The sequence below is a fragment of the Oryza glaberrima genome, chromosome 1, assembly GCF_000147395.1.
Source record: "Oryza glaberrima chromosome 1, OglaRS2, whole genome shotgun sequence".
Lineage (NCBI taxonomy): Eukaryota > Viridiplantae > Streptophyta > Magnoliopsida > Poales > Poaceae > Oryza > Oryza glaberrima.
The window spans coordinates 28,732,848-28,748,243 of record NC_068326.1 but is presented as its reverse complement, the minus strand read 5'-3'; the positions used below and the strand labels follow the sequence as shown (position 1 = coordinate 28,748,243).

The 15,396-nt window shown below is 43.9% G+C and overlaps 2 protein-coding genes and 1 pseudogene across 3 annotated transcripts; all 3 read left to right on the top strand.

Annotated features, from left to right (window-relative positions):
• The first annotated feature begins 603 nt into the window (after positions 1 to 603).
• Positions 604 to 1,701, top strand: LOC127760471 (early nodulin-like protein 1). Its single transcript, XM_052284738.1, has 2 exons — positions 604 to 843; positions 948 to 1,701. Exons 1-2 carry the CDS (start codon positions 657 to 659, stop codon positions 1,472 to 1,474), a joined length of 714 nt encoding a protein of 237 aa, XP_052140698.1. The 5' UTR covers positions 604 to 656; the 3' UTR covers positions 1,475 to 1,701.
• Positions 1,702 to 2,149: 448 nt separating this feature from the next.
• LOC127778959 (homeobox protein HAZ1-like) lies at positions 2,150 to 5,130 on the top strand (annotated as a pseudogene).
• Positions 5,131 to 6,629: 1,499 nt separating this feature from the next.
• On the top strand, positions 6,630 to 12,479 carry LOC127778948 (dynamin-related protein 5A). 2 transcript variants are annotated; one of them, XR_008018586.1, is made up of 9 exons: positions 6,630 to 7,219; positions 7,346 to 7,537; positions 7,730 to 7,936; positions 8,054 to 8,482; positions 8,583 to 8,810; positions 8,888 to 9,083; positions 9,650 to 10,307; positions 10,983 to 11,259; positions 11,686 to 12,479. XR_008018586.1 is itself a non-coding variant. In XM_052305604.1 (8 exons), the coding sequence occupies exons 1-8, from the start codon at positions 6,848 to 6,850 to the stop codon at positions 11,167 to 11,169; spliced, it is 2,469 nt and encodes an 822-aa protein (XP_052161564.1). In that variant the 5' UTR covers positions 6,630 to 6,847; the 3' UTR covers positions 11,170 to 11,673. The 2 variants fall into 2 exon arrangements, 1 of the variants encoding a protein (XP_052161564.1); XM_052305604.1 differs by lacking the exon at positions 11,686 to 12,479 and having other exon boundaries at positions 10,983 to 11,673.
• Positions 12,480 to 15,396: the final 2,917 nt, after the last annotated feature.

Below are 15,396 nucleotides of genomic sequence, written 5' to 3'. Positions count from 1 at the left end.
CACTCTATCCTCAAGGCCTTCGACTGAAAATGAACCTGCTAGCTCTTGATGCGTATTTGTCCCTTCAGTGAATCAGTGCCGCTGGCACAATTGCACGCTTGCACCTCTCAGTTCGTTTCCTGCTTAGTTCTTCAGTTCTTCACCCTCCAGCCAAATTAACGACAAACTTTAACAAGCGAGCATATTAATGTCTACCTTGTCCAAATTTTCATCTATACAAACTGATAACGAAGAAAAATATACAACTCAATAAATATCGTCTGGTTTTCTACTTTGTACGATTCACCACGTTGCCCAACCTGATGTGTGCACGTCAGAATTGGTAGCAGCCAATACAGATAGGGGAGAGAGGAATTCCCTTCCTCGGATTCTTGGCGCGCATGACGTCGTAGACCCGGAGAAGATTGAGCTCTGCAGCAACAACCCAAACACACAAAGCGGTGCGCTTCCACTTCCACAGCGGGCTCATGCGGAGTCATAGCAGAGCCATTCTCGGGAGCCTCCACCTGTGCCCTCCCGCGGTCAGCAACCGTATCGCTACCTCCCCGCGCTATATATGCTACCTCCCCGCCATACGCATACTCCCATCTCGGTGTGCCTTAATTGCTCTCTCTTCCGTAGCGTATCTGATCGATCGATCGACCAAGGTGGTGACCATGGAGGCTTCCAGGAGGTGGCCATATGCAGCTTGGTTTATGGTCGTTCTGGGTTTGGTCGCCGTGTTTTCATCGTCGGAGGCGTACGTCTTCTACGCCGGCGGCCGCGACGGCTGGGTCGTCGACCCCGCCGAGAGCTTCAACCACTGGGCCGAGCGCAACCGGTTCCAGGTGAACGACACCATTGGTACGTGTATCATCTCGATCATCCCCTCATCGATGTATAACTACGTGTTTTTTTTTTTGGTTTAATCGTTTAAGTGTACGTGCGGCGCGTTTCTTGGTTCGCAGTGTTCTTGCACGACGACGAGGTTGGCGGCTCCGTGCTGCAGGTGACGGAGGGGGATTTCGACACGTGCAGCACGGGCAACCCGGTCCAGCGGCTCGAGGACGTCGCCGCCGGCCGCTCGGTGTTCCGGTTCGACAGGTCCGGCCCTTTCTTCTTCATCAGCGGTGACGAGGACCGGTGCCAGAAGGGGCAGAAGCTGTACATCATCGTGATGGCGGTGCGCCCGACGAAGCCGTCCGAGGCGCCGGAGCCGGCCGGGGCGGCCGGGCCTGTCTCTTCCAAGTCGTGGTCCTGGCAGGCGTTCCCGCCAGCCGGTGCTACCACCCCGCCGCCGCTGCCGCCGTCCTGGGCCTCGGCGCCTGAGCACGCGCAGGCTCCGGGCAAGAGCTCGCTGGGTGGTTCTGGCGGCGGGGAAATGTCGCGCAGCAGCTCGCTTGGCGCGCCACCGCCGACGTCCGGCGCGGCAGGGTTGGCCGGCGTGGTTGCCAGTGTTGTGGTTGGGGTTTTAGGGGCTTTGTTGATGTTCTGAAATGTTGTACACTGCCACACTAGGACTGGGCAGGACGCCAGGACGTTCTACTTCCATGGCGATCATACAGGTCACAGTGGTCAGCGAGTTAGTCATAGTTAGTTTGGTAGTTAAATTAGTATAAGACTTAAAACTGATGCACAAAATAAAGAGAACGCTGTTACACGTACATGTATGGATAATGAAGGCACATGCTCGACTATAAGTACCATTGGCCTTCATGGTTCAACGAGATGCATAATTTTGTAGAATATTTTCTTCGGATATTGCCCTGTTTGGATCCAAGTAACATCAGATATTTAGACACTAATTAGAAGTATTAAACGTAGACTAATAATAAAACCAATTCAATAAGCTTAGACTAATTCGCGAGACGAATCTATTGAGCCTAATTAGACCATGATTAGCGTATGTGATGCTACAGTAAACATGTATTAATTATAGGTTAATTAAGTTTAAAAAAATTGTCTTATGAATTAACTCTTATTTATATAATTAGTTTTATTATTAGTGTATGTTTAATACTTTTAATTAGTGTATAAACATCCTATTATTCATCCCAAAGTGCTCAGTACATCTGAAGGAGTGACTTCAATTGGGCCATTCTAATAGCGGCCCAAGCTGGGCCTATAGAAGTTCTGGGCCGGACTGCTCGGTGTGGCGTCGCGTCCTGGCAGTCGAGACGGGAGCGCGTCTGGAATCTGCGGAATCGCCGGGAGGGCGCGCGGTGCCGCTGCCGCCGAAGCCGCGGTGAGGTCAGTGCCCCGCTCTCCCCCTCCTCCTATAGTCCTATTCCAGCGTCCCGTGCTCCGTGCCCCCGTCGCCGTCATCTCCACACGGCTCCGGCTCGGGGCGCGCGGTTGCGCCCGACGAGGCGTCGACCGTTGCTGCCGTCCGCCATGCGGCCCCCGATCGAGGAGGGGGTAACAGGTAACTATTTCCCCTGGCTCGTTGCCCATTGATTTCGTCGACGGCCGCTGTCTCGTTGCCCACTGATCTCCTCCGGCGTGCCGCCGTTCTCCTGCCGCACGCGCCGCCACTCGCAAGTGCTCCACCTGCCGGCCAAGCCAAGCTGTAGCTCCGCTCTTTGCCCAGCTTTGTTTTCCTTCCATCTCCCACTCGCGGAGACCCTATTGGGGATCTTCATATCAGCGATACAAAATAACTCATCGTCTATTCGTCTCTACCAATCCTGCCGCTCGTGCTCTATTGTTTTCCATGATTTAAAAGGCCTGTTTTGCAATGGTGGACTGGTGGTACTAGCCTGCTAGTTTCTAGTTCCGAAGATCTAGGGTTTCATGTGCACAATGCTGCATTGTAGTTGCTCCCTCCTCCTTTTTTTTCCCTGTGGTGCGAATTTACAGCATGGAGTACAATGTTGGCGTGATGAATCAAACTCGGACCAGTCAGATGAATCCATTTTGGATCAGTCAGATGAATCAGATTTCACCTCTGACTCTGATGATTTTTGTGCACTTATGGTCAGGATAAAATATCAAGACATTCATTATCACAAATCAGAACGATCGATCATACTGATGATCATACTGATGGAAGTGCTTTTGATAGTGAGCCTAACACAGAAAATTTGAATCTTGTATTTATGGCGATAGAGCTAGAGCAAGACATGGTGCTAGCAATGGCAAATGACAAGTTGAGCGTTTGGATTACAAAAAACTGTATGATGTATGTACCCTTATCCTGATTCTTCTATATAGTGAATTGGTTTTCTTTTATCAATGGTTGGTTAGTTGGTTAGTTTATGTAGGAAATAAATGTAATCGATAAGGAAAGACATATCAAGTAACAATTAGAGGGACAAATATATGGCTCATAATACTACATGTACAACTCACATAGCTTAGTTAAATAAACTTAGCTGATAAGCCATGCAGCATCTTGTAGTATGGTTGCTGCCTTGTTGTGCACAACGCATTGCAACCAAGTGGTTAGTATTTCAGATTTTCAGTTATGTTAACCTGCTGATAATATACTTCGCTGTATTAATGGTGTTAAACAAGAGATTATGTGCACGTGTGGATGTGTATTTACCCATGCATATCATTGGAATTATATAAAACACTCACTTTGCTCTCTTTTTAAAATAGCATATCCCTTGCTATTGATTAAGCACCCAACATGTCGTGCCTTTGATGCACTCTCCTAGTTTCCTTTGGATTCACTGCAGTGAGCAGCCGAGCTCCACCTTAGTCGCATGTTCATACTGTTAGAGCTTCACTGCAGGCCAGTTGGAACCAGTACCAGCATTCTCGGTGGCCCGTCATACCCTAACTGAGAATAAGGACAGGCCTAAATTTCACAATAAGCATTGATGAACCAAATCCTAATTTATTTCTTCTCATTTTGTTTTTCTCTCCTGTGTTTCTTTTCTAGTTGTAGCCAGAGCATAAGACAACACTTCCAATGAAAGAGTATTTCTTGATTCCAGGCTGGTGATGCTGTTTTGTACTAATGTTTGCCAATCTTTATGGAGGCTTTAAACCTGTAGCTCTTTAACGAGATTTGCAATTAGTAATGTTCAAACTGATGCATTCTTGAATAAGAAAATCGTTGGAATCCATTGCATATATGATTGGATATTACTAACTTCCATTCCATTTATTTCATATTTTCATGTGGGAATCTACAGGAGGCTTATGGAAAAGCATCATCTGATTCAAGTGATGATGAAGAGTGGTAGTACACATCAAAAGGGAAATTTAGAAGACAGTGTGCTGAATCACCTCAGCATGGAAAATGATTCTCTAGAAGAGCACCAGTTAGGCACCAGAATAATGAACATACCCCACTGAATGTAAGGCTTTGTGATTCAGTAAGTGAGCAACAAACTGAAGTGCTTTGCTCCAATAGCAATGGTAGCATAGCCAGAAATAAACACTTTGGTCCTGCAATTAATCAAGTATAAAAAATTAAGTGTCTACTTATGTTAGTCAATCTGAACTTCCCCACAACCACCACATTTTAACAATTAAACCAACTATCCTCTCCAGCTAACAAATAAGCTCTTCTTTGGGAAATGCACGATCCAACTTTATGATTCTAACTTTTGATATCTCTTTGGATATTAGGTTGGACATGCATAATCTAAAGTGTAGATTTGTCTCGAAAGTACTTTTGGATATTTTTATCATGCTTTATAAACACATTGTACAAAGAAACTAGCTGAATTCCTTGTGCGTTACGTGGGACTAAATTAAAGTTCCATCTTTACTTCGAATTATTGGTATGCAGATAATTGACTTCATAATTTGCATGGGAATCAAATCGCTTATTTATTTTATTTTTTGTTCTGAATTTTCAGTTATCTTGTATTATATTTAGTGTGAACTCTTCTAATATATTTTAGTCCGAATTTAAGATATTTATGAGTTGTATTTTACATGAATTAGTTGTTTTAATCTAGAGTATTATAATCTGGACCCATACCATTCTCAACATTAAAGATTTTGTTTTTCTTTTTCTCCAATGACCTTGTAACATCTAGGCCTTGATTCTCAAATTGTTTTAATAAAATATATAATAGATTGAAAGTCAAAGTTGAGTTTTGGACAGTGTTAATGCCCAAACCATCCCTTATTCGTCACTGGAGAGTATATTGCTTACATTACTAAATTATTTCATGGACAACCAATTTTTCTTGTAGGACTGAAGGTATATTTCAAGGAAGATCCGTACCCTAGTTGTGCAACAAATAAAAATCTTGCACAAAGAGCTAGGCCTCACATTCAATCAGGTTCTAAACTGTGATCTTTGTTCTTCCTCCCATGAGCACTTTTGCGGGGCTGTCACTGTATTTCTCCTCCTGAATAGAGTTTCTGTTGACAGGTTAGTAAATGGTTTTCTAGTACTTTGTCATTAATCAAGAGTAGCAGCCACCAAAAAAAGAGAACAACATTGAAAACCATACAGCTGAGAATAATAATACCAATACTGTTGATAGCATAGAGGATCGAATGAAATGGTGATGGAAAAAGTAAGTGTAGATAGAAATGAAATGATCTCTGAGGAAAGGATGGAACACAAACACACAATAATCTCATTGAAGGTATTCCAGTAAGACAAGATACCAACTGTGGGCAGAATGTGGTTGTGAATTCTAATGTGGTCAACCAAGATTGCTCTATTGTCTCCAAAGAAATCGACTTGCTAAAATGCGGTACTAGAGAAAACCAGGGCAAGTAATGCTGGAACACCAGAAGTTGAGTCCACAGAGAGAATGATCCCTAGACTAGAACATGCAGATGAGGCTACGCGAAAGGCAGTACAGTGGGAGCTGAGAAAGATGAAGACGACGGGTGAAACTCCCTAGTGTTCGGATTATTTGAGGACTCTCTTATTCAGGTCAAGTTTTGGATGCTGCCTGTATCGCTTAATGTCATAGTAACATGCTCATACGTCATAATGGGTTAGGCCCATATAATTAGGAATGGACTAGATGGGTATTGAGTAACATTGGATCTGGTGGTTACGTAAATAGAGTGGATGCGCTGCACGCGGTTGGGGATGGGTGAAAGGAGACATGTGAGGTGGCGTCCAGTCTGGAAGGACGAGGGTGGGCCAATTAGTTCCGTCGAAGCAAAGATTTTTTTTTTGTTCGTATTTATAGTCACAGAAGCCTGGTCACTGTTGCTGTTATGTTTGTTCCATTTGGAGCCTTGGCTGTTCATCCAGAGTTTCTGATTGGATAACTCTTGGAAATTCATGCTGCCATACTCCGGTTACAGGAATGGTTAATCGACTGTAAAAGTGTTGACATAGTCTGTAGCAGACAGTAGATGTGTTGTTTGCCGTGCCCTGTAACATAGGAGTATTGAATTAAGAGTGCCAAGTGAACTGATGAGAAGTATTTGTGACTGAAATCTATACCTCTGTTTTTTCACCTCCAACTGTAGTAAGCCATTTCATTTCGCCCATCGCCAGAATGTTTGGATGATGTTATCTAGCAACTGCAGTTTGCAACTGACGAATCTGCTTAATGCTGCATCGTTAACTGGTGAGTGCTGTGTGTGAACTTTAACCCTAAAGTAAGCTTTCTAAAGAAATCCCTAAGCTATGTTAGTTATGAACTACTTGTGGTGTTGTTTTTAGTATCTTTGCTAAATATAGTTCCAAAGAGAGATCAAAACAAAAAGCTGTCCTTGTAAAAAAATAAAAAGGCTTTTATAGATGGCTGGGCCGGAAATCTCAATGGTAGGCCAGTTTCTCTCTTCCCATGTGTGTGTACAGAACTATAGATAGGACCATCTGGAAACGGCTCCCAGCCAGCCGCGGAGCCGCTTCTACTCCCACGCCTCTCCGCGTTTCAAATTCAAAATCCAAAGGGGACAGCGCCACTCGCACCACCCATCCCCCATGGCGGCCAACGCGTTCTCGTCGCCGGCGACGGGGAGGACACCGAACCCTAAGGTGGCGCCGTCCCCTTCCACCAGACGGGCCGCAGACTCCGCCGCGGCGGCGGCCGCCGCCGCCGCCGCGGCGTCGGACTCAAAGGCGCGGTTCGAGGCGTACAACCGGCTGCAGGCGGCGGCGGTGGCGTTCGGCGAGAAGCTCCCGATCCCGGAGATTGTGGCCATCGGCGGCCAGTCGGACGGGAAGAGCTCCCTCCTGGAGGCCCTCCTCGGCTTCCGCTTCAACGTCCGGGAGGTCGAGATGGGGACCCGCCGCCCCCTCGTCCTCCAGATGGTCCACGACCCCACCGCCCTCGATCCACGGTGCCGCTTCCAGGTGCGCGTCCCGCTTCTTCCCCTAGGGTTCGCAACCCTCCTCGCCTCTCTCTCTCTCTCTCTCTCTCGGATCAAGCCTAGCCGAGCCAACGGCTCATCAGCCCTGTGTTTGTGCGGCGCGTTTCAGGAGGAGGACTCGGAGGAGTACGGGAGTCCCATGGTTCTAGCCACGGCCATCGCCGACCTCATCAAGCAGCGGACTGAAGCGCACCTCAGGAAGATCCAGGCCGCAGTCTCGCCCAAGCCCATCGTCATGAGGGCCGAGTACGCCTACTGCCCCAACCTCACCATCATTGACACTCCAGGTTTCGTGCTTAAGGTAAGTACAGGTGAAATTAGGACTTCTCACACCTTAGTGAATATGGTTGCTTGTTAAATTGAGACTTGGCGTACCTCTATGGAGAAGATTGCTTGTTAGATTGTGACTTCTCATACCTGAATGAAGAAGATTGCGTTGGTTGCTCTGTCAGTTATGTTCTTAGTTGATAGAATTGTTGTGTTATTTTTGTAGGCTAAGAAAGGTGAGCCAGAGAGTACTCCAGAAGAGATCCTGTCAATGGTGAAGTCGCTGGCGAGCCCACCTCATCGCCTCCTTCTGTTCCTCCAGCAAAGCAGCGTTGAGTGGTGCTCATCACTCTGGTTGGATGCCATCAGAGATATTGATCCCACTTTCAGGCGCACGATGATCGTCATCTCCAAGTTTGATAACCGCCTCAAGGTATTCCTTCAGAACAATCAACATGTGTACATAGGATTTGATTACGTCTTCTCTGTGAGCTATGATTTGTACTGGTGTTGTGGCTTATGAAAATGCCTCTGTCTTGACCAATTGAAGGAATTTACCGAAAGTTGGGAAGTCGATAGCTACTTAAGCGCAAGTGGCTACCTTGGGGATAATATACACCCGTTCTTCGTGGCTCTTCCAAAGGATCGTGGAACAATCTCCAATGAAGAGTTCCGGAGGCAAATTTGCCAGGTTGATATCGATGTGTTGCGTCACTTGAGAGACAATGTTAAGGGTGGCTTCAATGAAGAGAAATATGAACCATACATTGGGTTCAGTTGTCTCAAGAAGTACCTGGAATCTGAACTTCAGAAGAGGTACAAAGAAGCAGCTCCAGCCACCCTGGCATTGTTAGAGCAGAGATGTAGTGAAGTCTCAATGGACCTATCCAGATTGGACTCCAAACTGCAAGCTACATCTGATGTCTCTCAGCTGAGAAGATCAGCGATGCTTCATGCTGCTAATATCTGCACGCATTTGGTATGTAAAGAAGACACATCCTATACTTACCGTTTCCATTCTAAAGGTTGTTGCTAATTTTTGTGCTGGAACTAATTGAAATTTTACTTTCTTACCATAGCGCTCACTACTTGATGGAGCAGCTGATCCAGCACCAGAGCTAAGGGGGAAAACTACTGAAGAGGAACAGATGCATAGTGGTATAGGCAGCTGGCCTGGCATTAACGTGCCTGTAAAACCACCCAACTCCAGTCTTAAATTATATGGTGGTGCAGCTTTTGAGAGAGTAATGCATGAATTCCGCTGTGCAACATACTCAATGGAGTGTCCACAGGTTTCAAGAGAGAAGGTATGTTTTAGATTCAAGCACATGTCTACAAAATTTTATGTGAAAGTTTGCTTAATTTGTGGTACTGATATCATCAGGTTGCAAACATACTACTTGCACATGCTGGACGAGGTGGGAGTAGTGGGTTGACTGAGGCAGCAGCTGAGATAGCACGTGCAGCTGCACGATCATGGCTTGCTCCCCTTATCGATACAGCATGTGATCGGCTTGCATTTGTTCTCCAAAGTCTATTTGACCTTGCAATGGAGCGATGCCGCTATCAAGACTCAAAATGTACGATCTGGATGCCTGTGGGGTTCATCTCACTTCCTACAATTACATGGTTACTATTAATCTTGAAACTGATTTTGACCATCTTTTATGATTAATAGAAATAATTTGTTCAGTGTGATACGAGCAGACAAAAGACTTGACTATTAGTAGTTTCTGTTGGCCAACACACACTACTGGCAAAATATATATTCCAATTCTTTTCACACCAATGGTCTGCAATTAATTTAACTGCATTCCTCAACTCTGTGATGTGTTTTTTGCTATTACTTGTGATCACGTTGTCCATGCAAAATTTATATGGTCAATCATTTTCATGGGTGTTTACTGGGGGGTTAGTATTTTGTTGATATTAATATGGATCACTTGTGTATATGTTTATCTATTCAAGCTTTTGATATTTAGCTAATATATCATCTTTTCATTTTTATGTTGTAAGAACTCTAACAGTATCTCATTAATTTCATCGTTTGCATGGAGTTATAGCTGAGCCTTAGCATATTTTAGAAGTCAATTGGAGTCCACCAATTTGTTCAATGGTTCTCATACTTATTATATTTTCCTGGCAGATCATCAAAATGTTGAAGATATGGATGGATATGTTGGCTTCCTTGCTGCTCTCCGCTGTTCATATTATAAGTTTGTCAAGGAATTGTCCAAGCAATGCAAGCAGATAGTGAGACATCATCTTGATTCTGTTACAAGTCCCTACTCTCATATTTGTTACGAGAATGACTTCCTTAGTGGTGTCGGGTCTGTGGCAAACTCCATGCATAGGTTTAACCACTTCCCGGGAGTCACATCTTTTGACCTATCAGACAGCGGTTCTGCCCTTGAAGAAGCTCAGGAGAATGTGCCACCAAAGGATCGTCAACATATGACACCACCTGCTAAAGGAAATGAGTCAAAGGAAGTTCTTAGAGAAAGCCAGCTGACGGTTCCTGAGACACCTTCTCCTGATCTGCCAGTTGATATGAATGGTGGCAAGAAGAAAGACAATGGAAACTTGAATGATGGTGGTGCAAGAAAAAGACATGCAAGGATGGCAGCATATGCAAACAGGAATCATCATAACAATGTGATTGGTGGTGATGACCTGGGCTCAAAATCTGGATCATCATACTCCAGCATATGCTCAATATCTGCTCAGTATTTCGCCAAAATGCGGGAAGTCCTGATTGAAAGGAATGTACCCTCTGCACTGAACTCTGGATTCTTGACCCCATGGTATGCCTGATCTTTCAATTATGTTATACACACATTTTGTTGTCTTTCTTCTGTTCAGTTTGGTAGTTATTCGAAGTACTACAATTGATCTATTTGACCACCTTATCACATCCTTAACCCACTGACTGATGAGTGTTTGCTGTCATTGATGTTTTTATCTTGCTGAGAACATATGACCACATTAAGGACTTTCCTTTGTGAGGTGTGCTTCAAACAATTTCATAACCCAGAAATTCCATGTTCACCATGGTTCCTGTGACACAGTATATAGGCAGTGAATGAGTAAAATATTTGGATTTTCAAGAATAACCATCTGAATCACTATGTTGTTAAAATGTACTCCCTCCGTTCAGATTTTAAGACTTTCTAGCATTGCTCATATTCATTTAGAAGTTAATGAATCTAGACACATATATATGCCTAGATTCATTAACATATATATGAATGTAGGCAATGCTAAAAAGTCTTACACTGTGAAACGGAGGAAGTAGAATACAGTAGATAGTCAATATTAGTTATGGGCCGTATATATTTCTGGCATAGCTGCTAGCCTGCTACTGCACGTAGAATTGATAGCGTGGTTAGTAGATGCTAGCCTTTTAAATTTGTGTGCTTGTCCAGTACACGTGAGTTTTGTCCTTCCCTGATATGTGTACTCCAACTTATGCAATGCAGTCGTGAGCGGTTGTTTTTGGCACTTGGCTTCGAGCTGTTTGCTGTTAATGACGATAGATTCATGGACATGTTCGTGGCACCTGGTGCTGTTGATGCTATCCAGAACGAGCGCCAGTCTCTGCTGAAACGTCAAAAGATTTTGTTGTCCTGTTTGAATGAATTCAAGAACATATCGCGGACCCTGTAACAAAGATTTTTCTGGTGCCTAGTCTACAGGCAAGTATGATGTATCCAGGAGCTTCAGTATATCCGTAAAGATGATACATCGGAGTTCCTGGTGAGTTTCTACTGCTGTTTGGCATTTTTTAGCTCAATGCTTCTGTTCTTAATGCAAGTAGTCTTTCTGTTGTCAAATTCCTTATTGACATGTTGTACCACTTTTCATCTGTTCAACATTGATAACCTCCTTGTTAAAAAAATTGGCTATGATTGAGAATTAGATTAAAAAGAGAACGTGTAGATGATTTGATGATCTCAAATCGTACCAGTGTGTGCACAGCTCCTAAAGAACACTTACACAAATCATCTTAAGATACAACACCATCAGTATTGCCCTTTTTGCTCTGTTGTTTTGTCATTGTATATGCAACGGGTGGTCTGGTTGGGCTGTTTCTTAGTATTAATTTGGAGTTGAGGTGTGTATGGGTGCACCATCGAACCGATTTAACAGATTCGGTCACGACTCACGAGGTGAAGTGTGCAGGTGTGTACTTAATAAATTATACGCCGTTGTTAGTTGGAGTTGATGACTCCCTGTATCCGTCCATTTCAACGTATTTCAACTGTCCTCCTGTCATCTGCATGAAAAATCGCCGAGGTAAGGCAACATCTTCTGCTTTCGTTCCCATTTCTCTTTCATGCTCTCCCACTTTCTCCCCTTTACCCACAACTGTATTTTCTTGTAACTTAAGCCATTGTCCTCTGTCATACTTCAAGTAGCTCGTTTTGGGAGTAACTGGTGTAAAGGTCTAGTTCTATTTGGTAAGAAGGACCTGCCTACTTGGCTCACTTGCCGCGGCAAGAGTGTTTGGCAGGGGCTGTGGACCACGGTGAGCCAGACCAGATCTGCTTATCATGTTCGTGCTCTACACTAGCGTTGCATAGCTTGTTGTAAATCTCAAGCGCTCAACTACCCCGTTGATAACTTGATATACCTTTGCTTGTCCCTTTACGGATGTGGCCCTCGCCTGCCATTTTAATTTCCCTTCAAATCAAATCTTGCACAAGTTTAGCAACTATGCAAAAGGTAGATATTAGTCCACTGGAAGCTCGTGTACCTGTCCGAAAGGAATGTCTTTCTGGGAATCGATGCCATTCTGGAGTAAGTGGCCAACAATTCCCTCTTCCCTCCTTCTCCTCTGGTCTATTCGTCTGGTCAATGGTTGGTGGTGTCGCCTGTTTCACCATTTTCGCAAATCATGGAGGAAGAAAACCAGTTGGCTAGAGATGTGCCCGTCTACTGTACGCCTCAGCTGCCCACCATGCTATTCGATTCTGTCACGGTGGTGCCGTTAGGTCTCAGCCAGAGTACGGAATCCCGGTATTCCCGGAATTACCCCCCCCCCCCCCACCCACCCACCCACCCACACACACACACAAAAAAATCAATAAAATAAAAAATAAATTCTCGACTATTACCCGGGCAAAAATTTCGATCTAAATATTATTTCATATACTTCCGACAGACAACGACCACAACCTTAGCTCATGTCATGTGACTATGTTGTTATTAGGGGTTTATTTGGAACGTATGATTTAAAATAACGCAGGAACAAGAAAAACACATAAGACATTGTACTTCTTCCGTTTCATAATGTAAAGACTTTCTAGCATTGTCTATATTCATATAGATGTTAATGAATCTAAATATATATATATATATATGTATAGATTCATTAACATCTATATGAATATGGGCAATGGTAGAAAGCCTTACAATATGAAACGGAGGGAGTATTTGGATTGTTCATAGGAATATAAGCATAGTAGTTTGATGGAATTGAGAGAGAGGAGAGATAAAAGAGAGAAAATGCATTGGACTTCTCATAGGAAAATAAAAATAAGGTTTCAGCTCATAGTAAATTTTCCTATGGAATTGGTGCATTGGATAGCAATCAATAGTAAGCTCAAATTTGTTGTTCCAAAGAACATATCTCTACTATTATAAAAATTAAAGATGTTTCTGCCAGAATTTTGGTATGTCATCTGCGTTTGAATCAGTTTTAAATTTATGATTCTGTCAAATTCTTTCCCTTTTTTTTCTTACTCCAGAGTCTCTCTCTTATCCGAGACGCACGCAAATTAATTGGACCCGCACCTTTTCATGCGCCCCTTGCCACATACAGCGATCGGGCCCACGCCTGAATTCGTTTTCCACACGAGCCTTTGCCTGCCGCCGCGATTGGACCCACGACGCTCTCGTGCGCACGATTTTCTGCATGCCCGGTTTGCCCTCGCCGCATGTCTGATTGGGATTGCGTCACCTCGCACGTGATTCAAAAATTGAAGTTGTTTTTGTCAAAACTATGGTACGTTGTCCCTCGTCCGTATTCGATTCCCGTCACGCATAACATTCATTGCGAAGTCACGAACTGCGAAAGTGAGTCCATGTGATGTTGATACCAAGCGAATGAAACTCGCTAAGTCCATATAGATATCACATACGTCGTTGCCTAGATCATCCGATTTTATTCATATTACACGGTACAATTCCTGAGACATGTTAGCATGATTTCAAGTCGGTCTCTACATATGCTTGTACGTATTACCAAGGATACCGTTACAATAATCCATAAGAATCAGTTTTACTTTCGAAAAGAGCATGCCAACCAAAATAAAGAATGATCAAAGTTGTTAATTCCGTCCGTCGTCAATTCCTGCCTGACTTGAGATAAAGGTGGACGACAAATCGAGCTTGTGTTTGAAGGCCTCATTGTTTGTCTTATGCTTATTCCTATAAGCTAAATTTCAAATTTTAGAACTTAATTTTGAATTTGACTCTTTGGTTTTTTTATCGTACTTTATTTTATAACATTTGCTTTTGAATCGTTAAGAAAATGTATATATAATAAAAGATTTGCACATAAATAGTCTTCTATTTAGTAATAAGTGATTCGGATAAGCACATGAATAAACCAAACAATGGGTTATGATTATTTATCCACCGACGCATATATACAAATTAAATTGGCTCTACCCGTTGCAACGCACATGCATCTTTTCTAGTATAGGAAATATTCGCAAGGTTTAGGATCCTTTGAAATTTCTTTGAATTTTCTTCTATACAAAGGAGCCCTAGATGCGCGAAGATCTGACTTAATATCCTTGTCTTTGAAGCTCACATCTCATTTTCGGAAGCATAGACTCCTTGCTATCTAAAGCCATTCTGAACAAAACCTTACTTCAGAAATACTCCTGCTACATCCATCTATTTCTCATCTTTCAACAAAGAAAAACGGGACCTGCTACGTTGGATTCTACCCGTTCCATGCCTCACGGGGGACAGTGAGGTGATGGTGTCAGGTGAGTCCAACTGTGCGGGGGAGGGGAGTGAGTGAGTGACACAGAGTGAGCATAACTAAAAGACAGAAGAATTGGTGCTGGATTTTTGCAGTCACCAGATGGGCATCTCGTCTTCCACTTGGGTGGTCCTGTGGATCGGCAGTGTGCAGCATGATGGAGCCAAAGAACCTGCAGTAGAGCCAACAGACCAACTGCTGGATTCTTTACCCGGTTGAGTTCTTGCCACAGTTCCTGAAGAACAATGACCTGTATTATTACTATACTGCAGATTCTGCACAGATATGGTGGCTGCTGAGACTTAAAAGAGGGAATGAATCCACCACACTAGGTAGATATCTCCTCCCCATCTCTAAAATGGAAAGTGTGTAGGAGCTAAAAGTGATAGCAACTGTGGTCCACTGTGATGAGCCTTTCATGCCAGTGTTGGATGTGGAATCGGTCGTCTACACACTTAATAGTTGGTCAAAGAAAGCTTAATGGTTCCAAACACAGAGAGGCCGGAGCTATCGACCGGAAACACCATCCCACAAAGCCCATCCACTTGCCAAGTTGCCATGGAGTAGTACTACTGAACCTGTTAGAGTTCAGGACAGGAGAGGTGAGATCAAAATGAAAACAAGGACTCAACAACCAGAAACTCATGCAATCATGCTCCAGTGGTCTCAGAAACAATCGGATAGAGACTGAAATACATTACTTCAATAGAGAGTTGGTCTGAATTAACTAGCTGTAGTCCTCACTTATCCACATAGATCCTTCAGCTATTGCATTGGGCAAGCCACAAGGCCGGCCATGGCACTTGCGCGGTTGCGCCTTCGCACTCCTCGTCTCCTCCAACCGAGATTCCAAGTTAGTACTCTCTACTCCCTCCATCCAAAAAAAACTCAGCCTA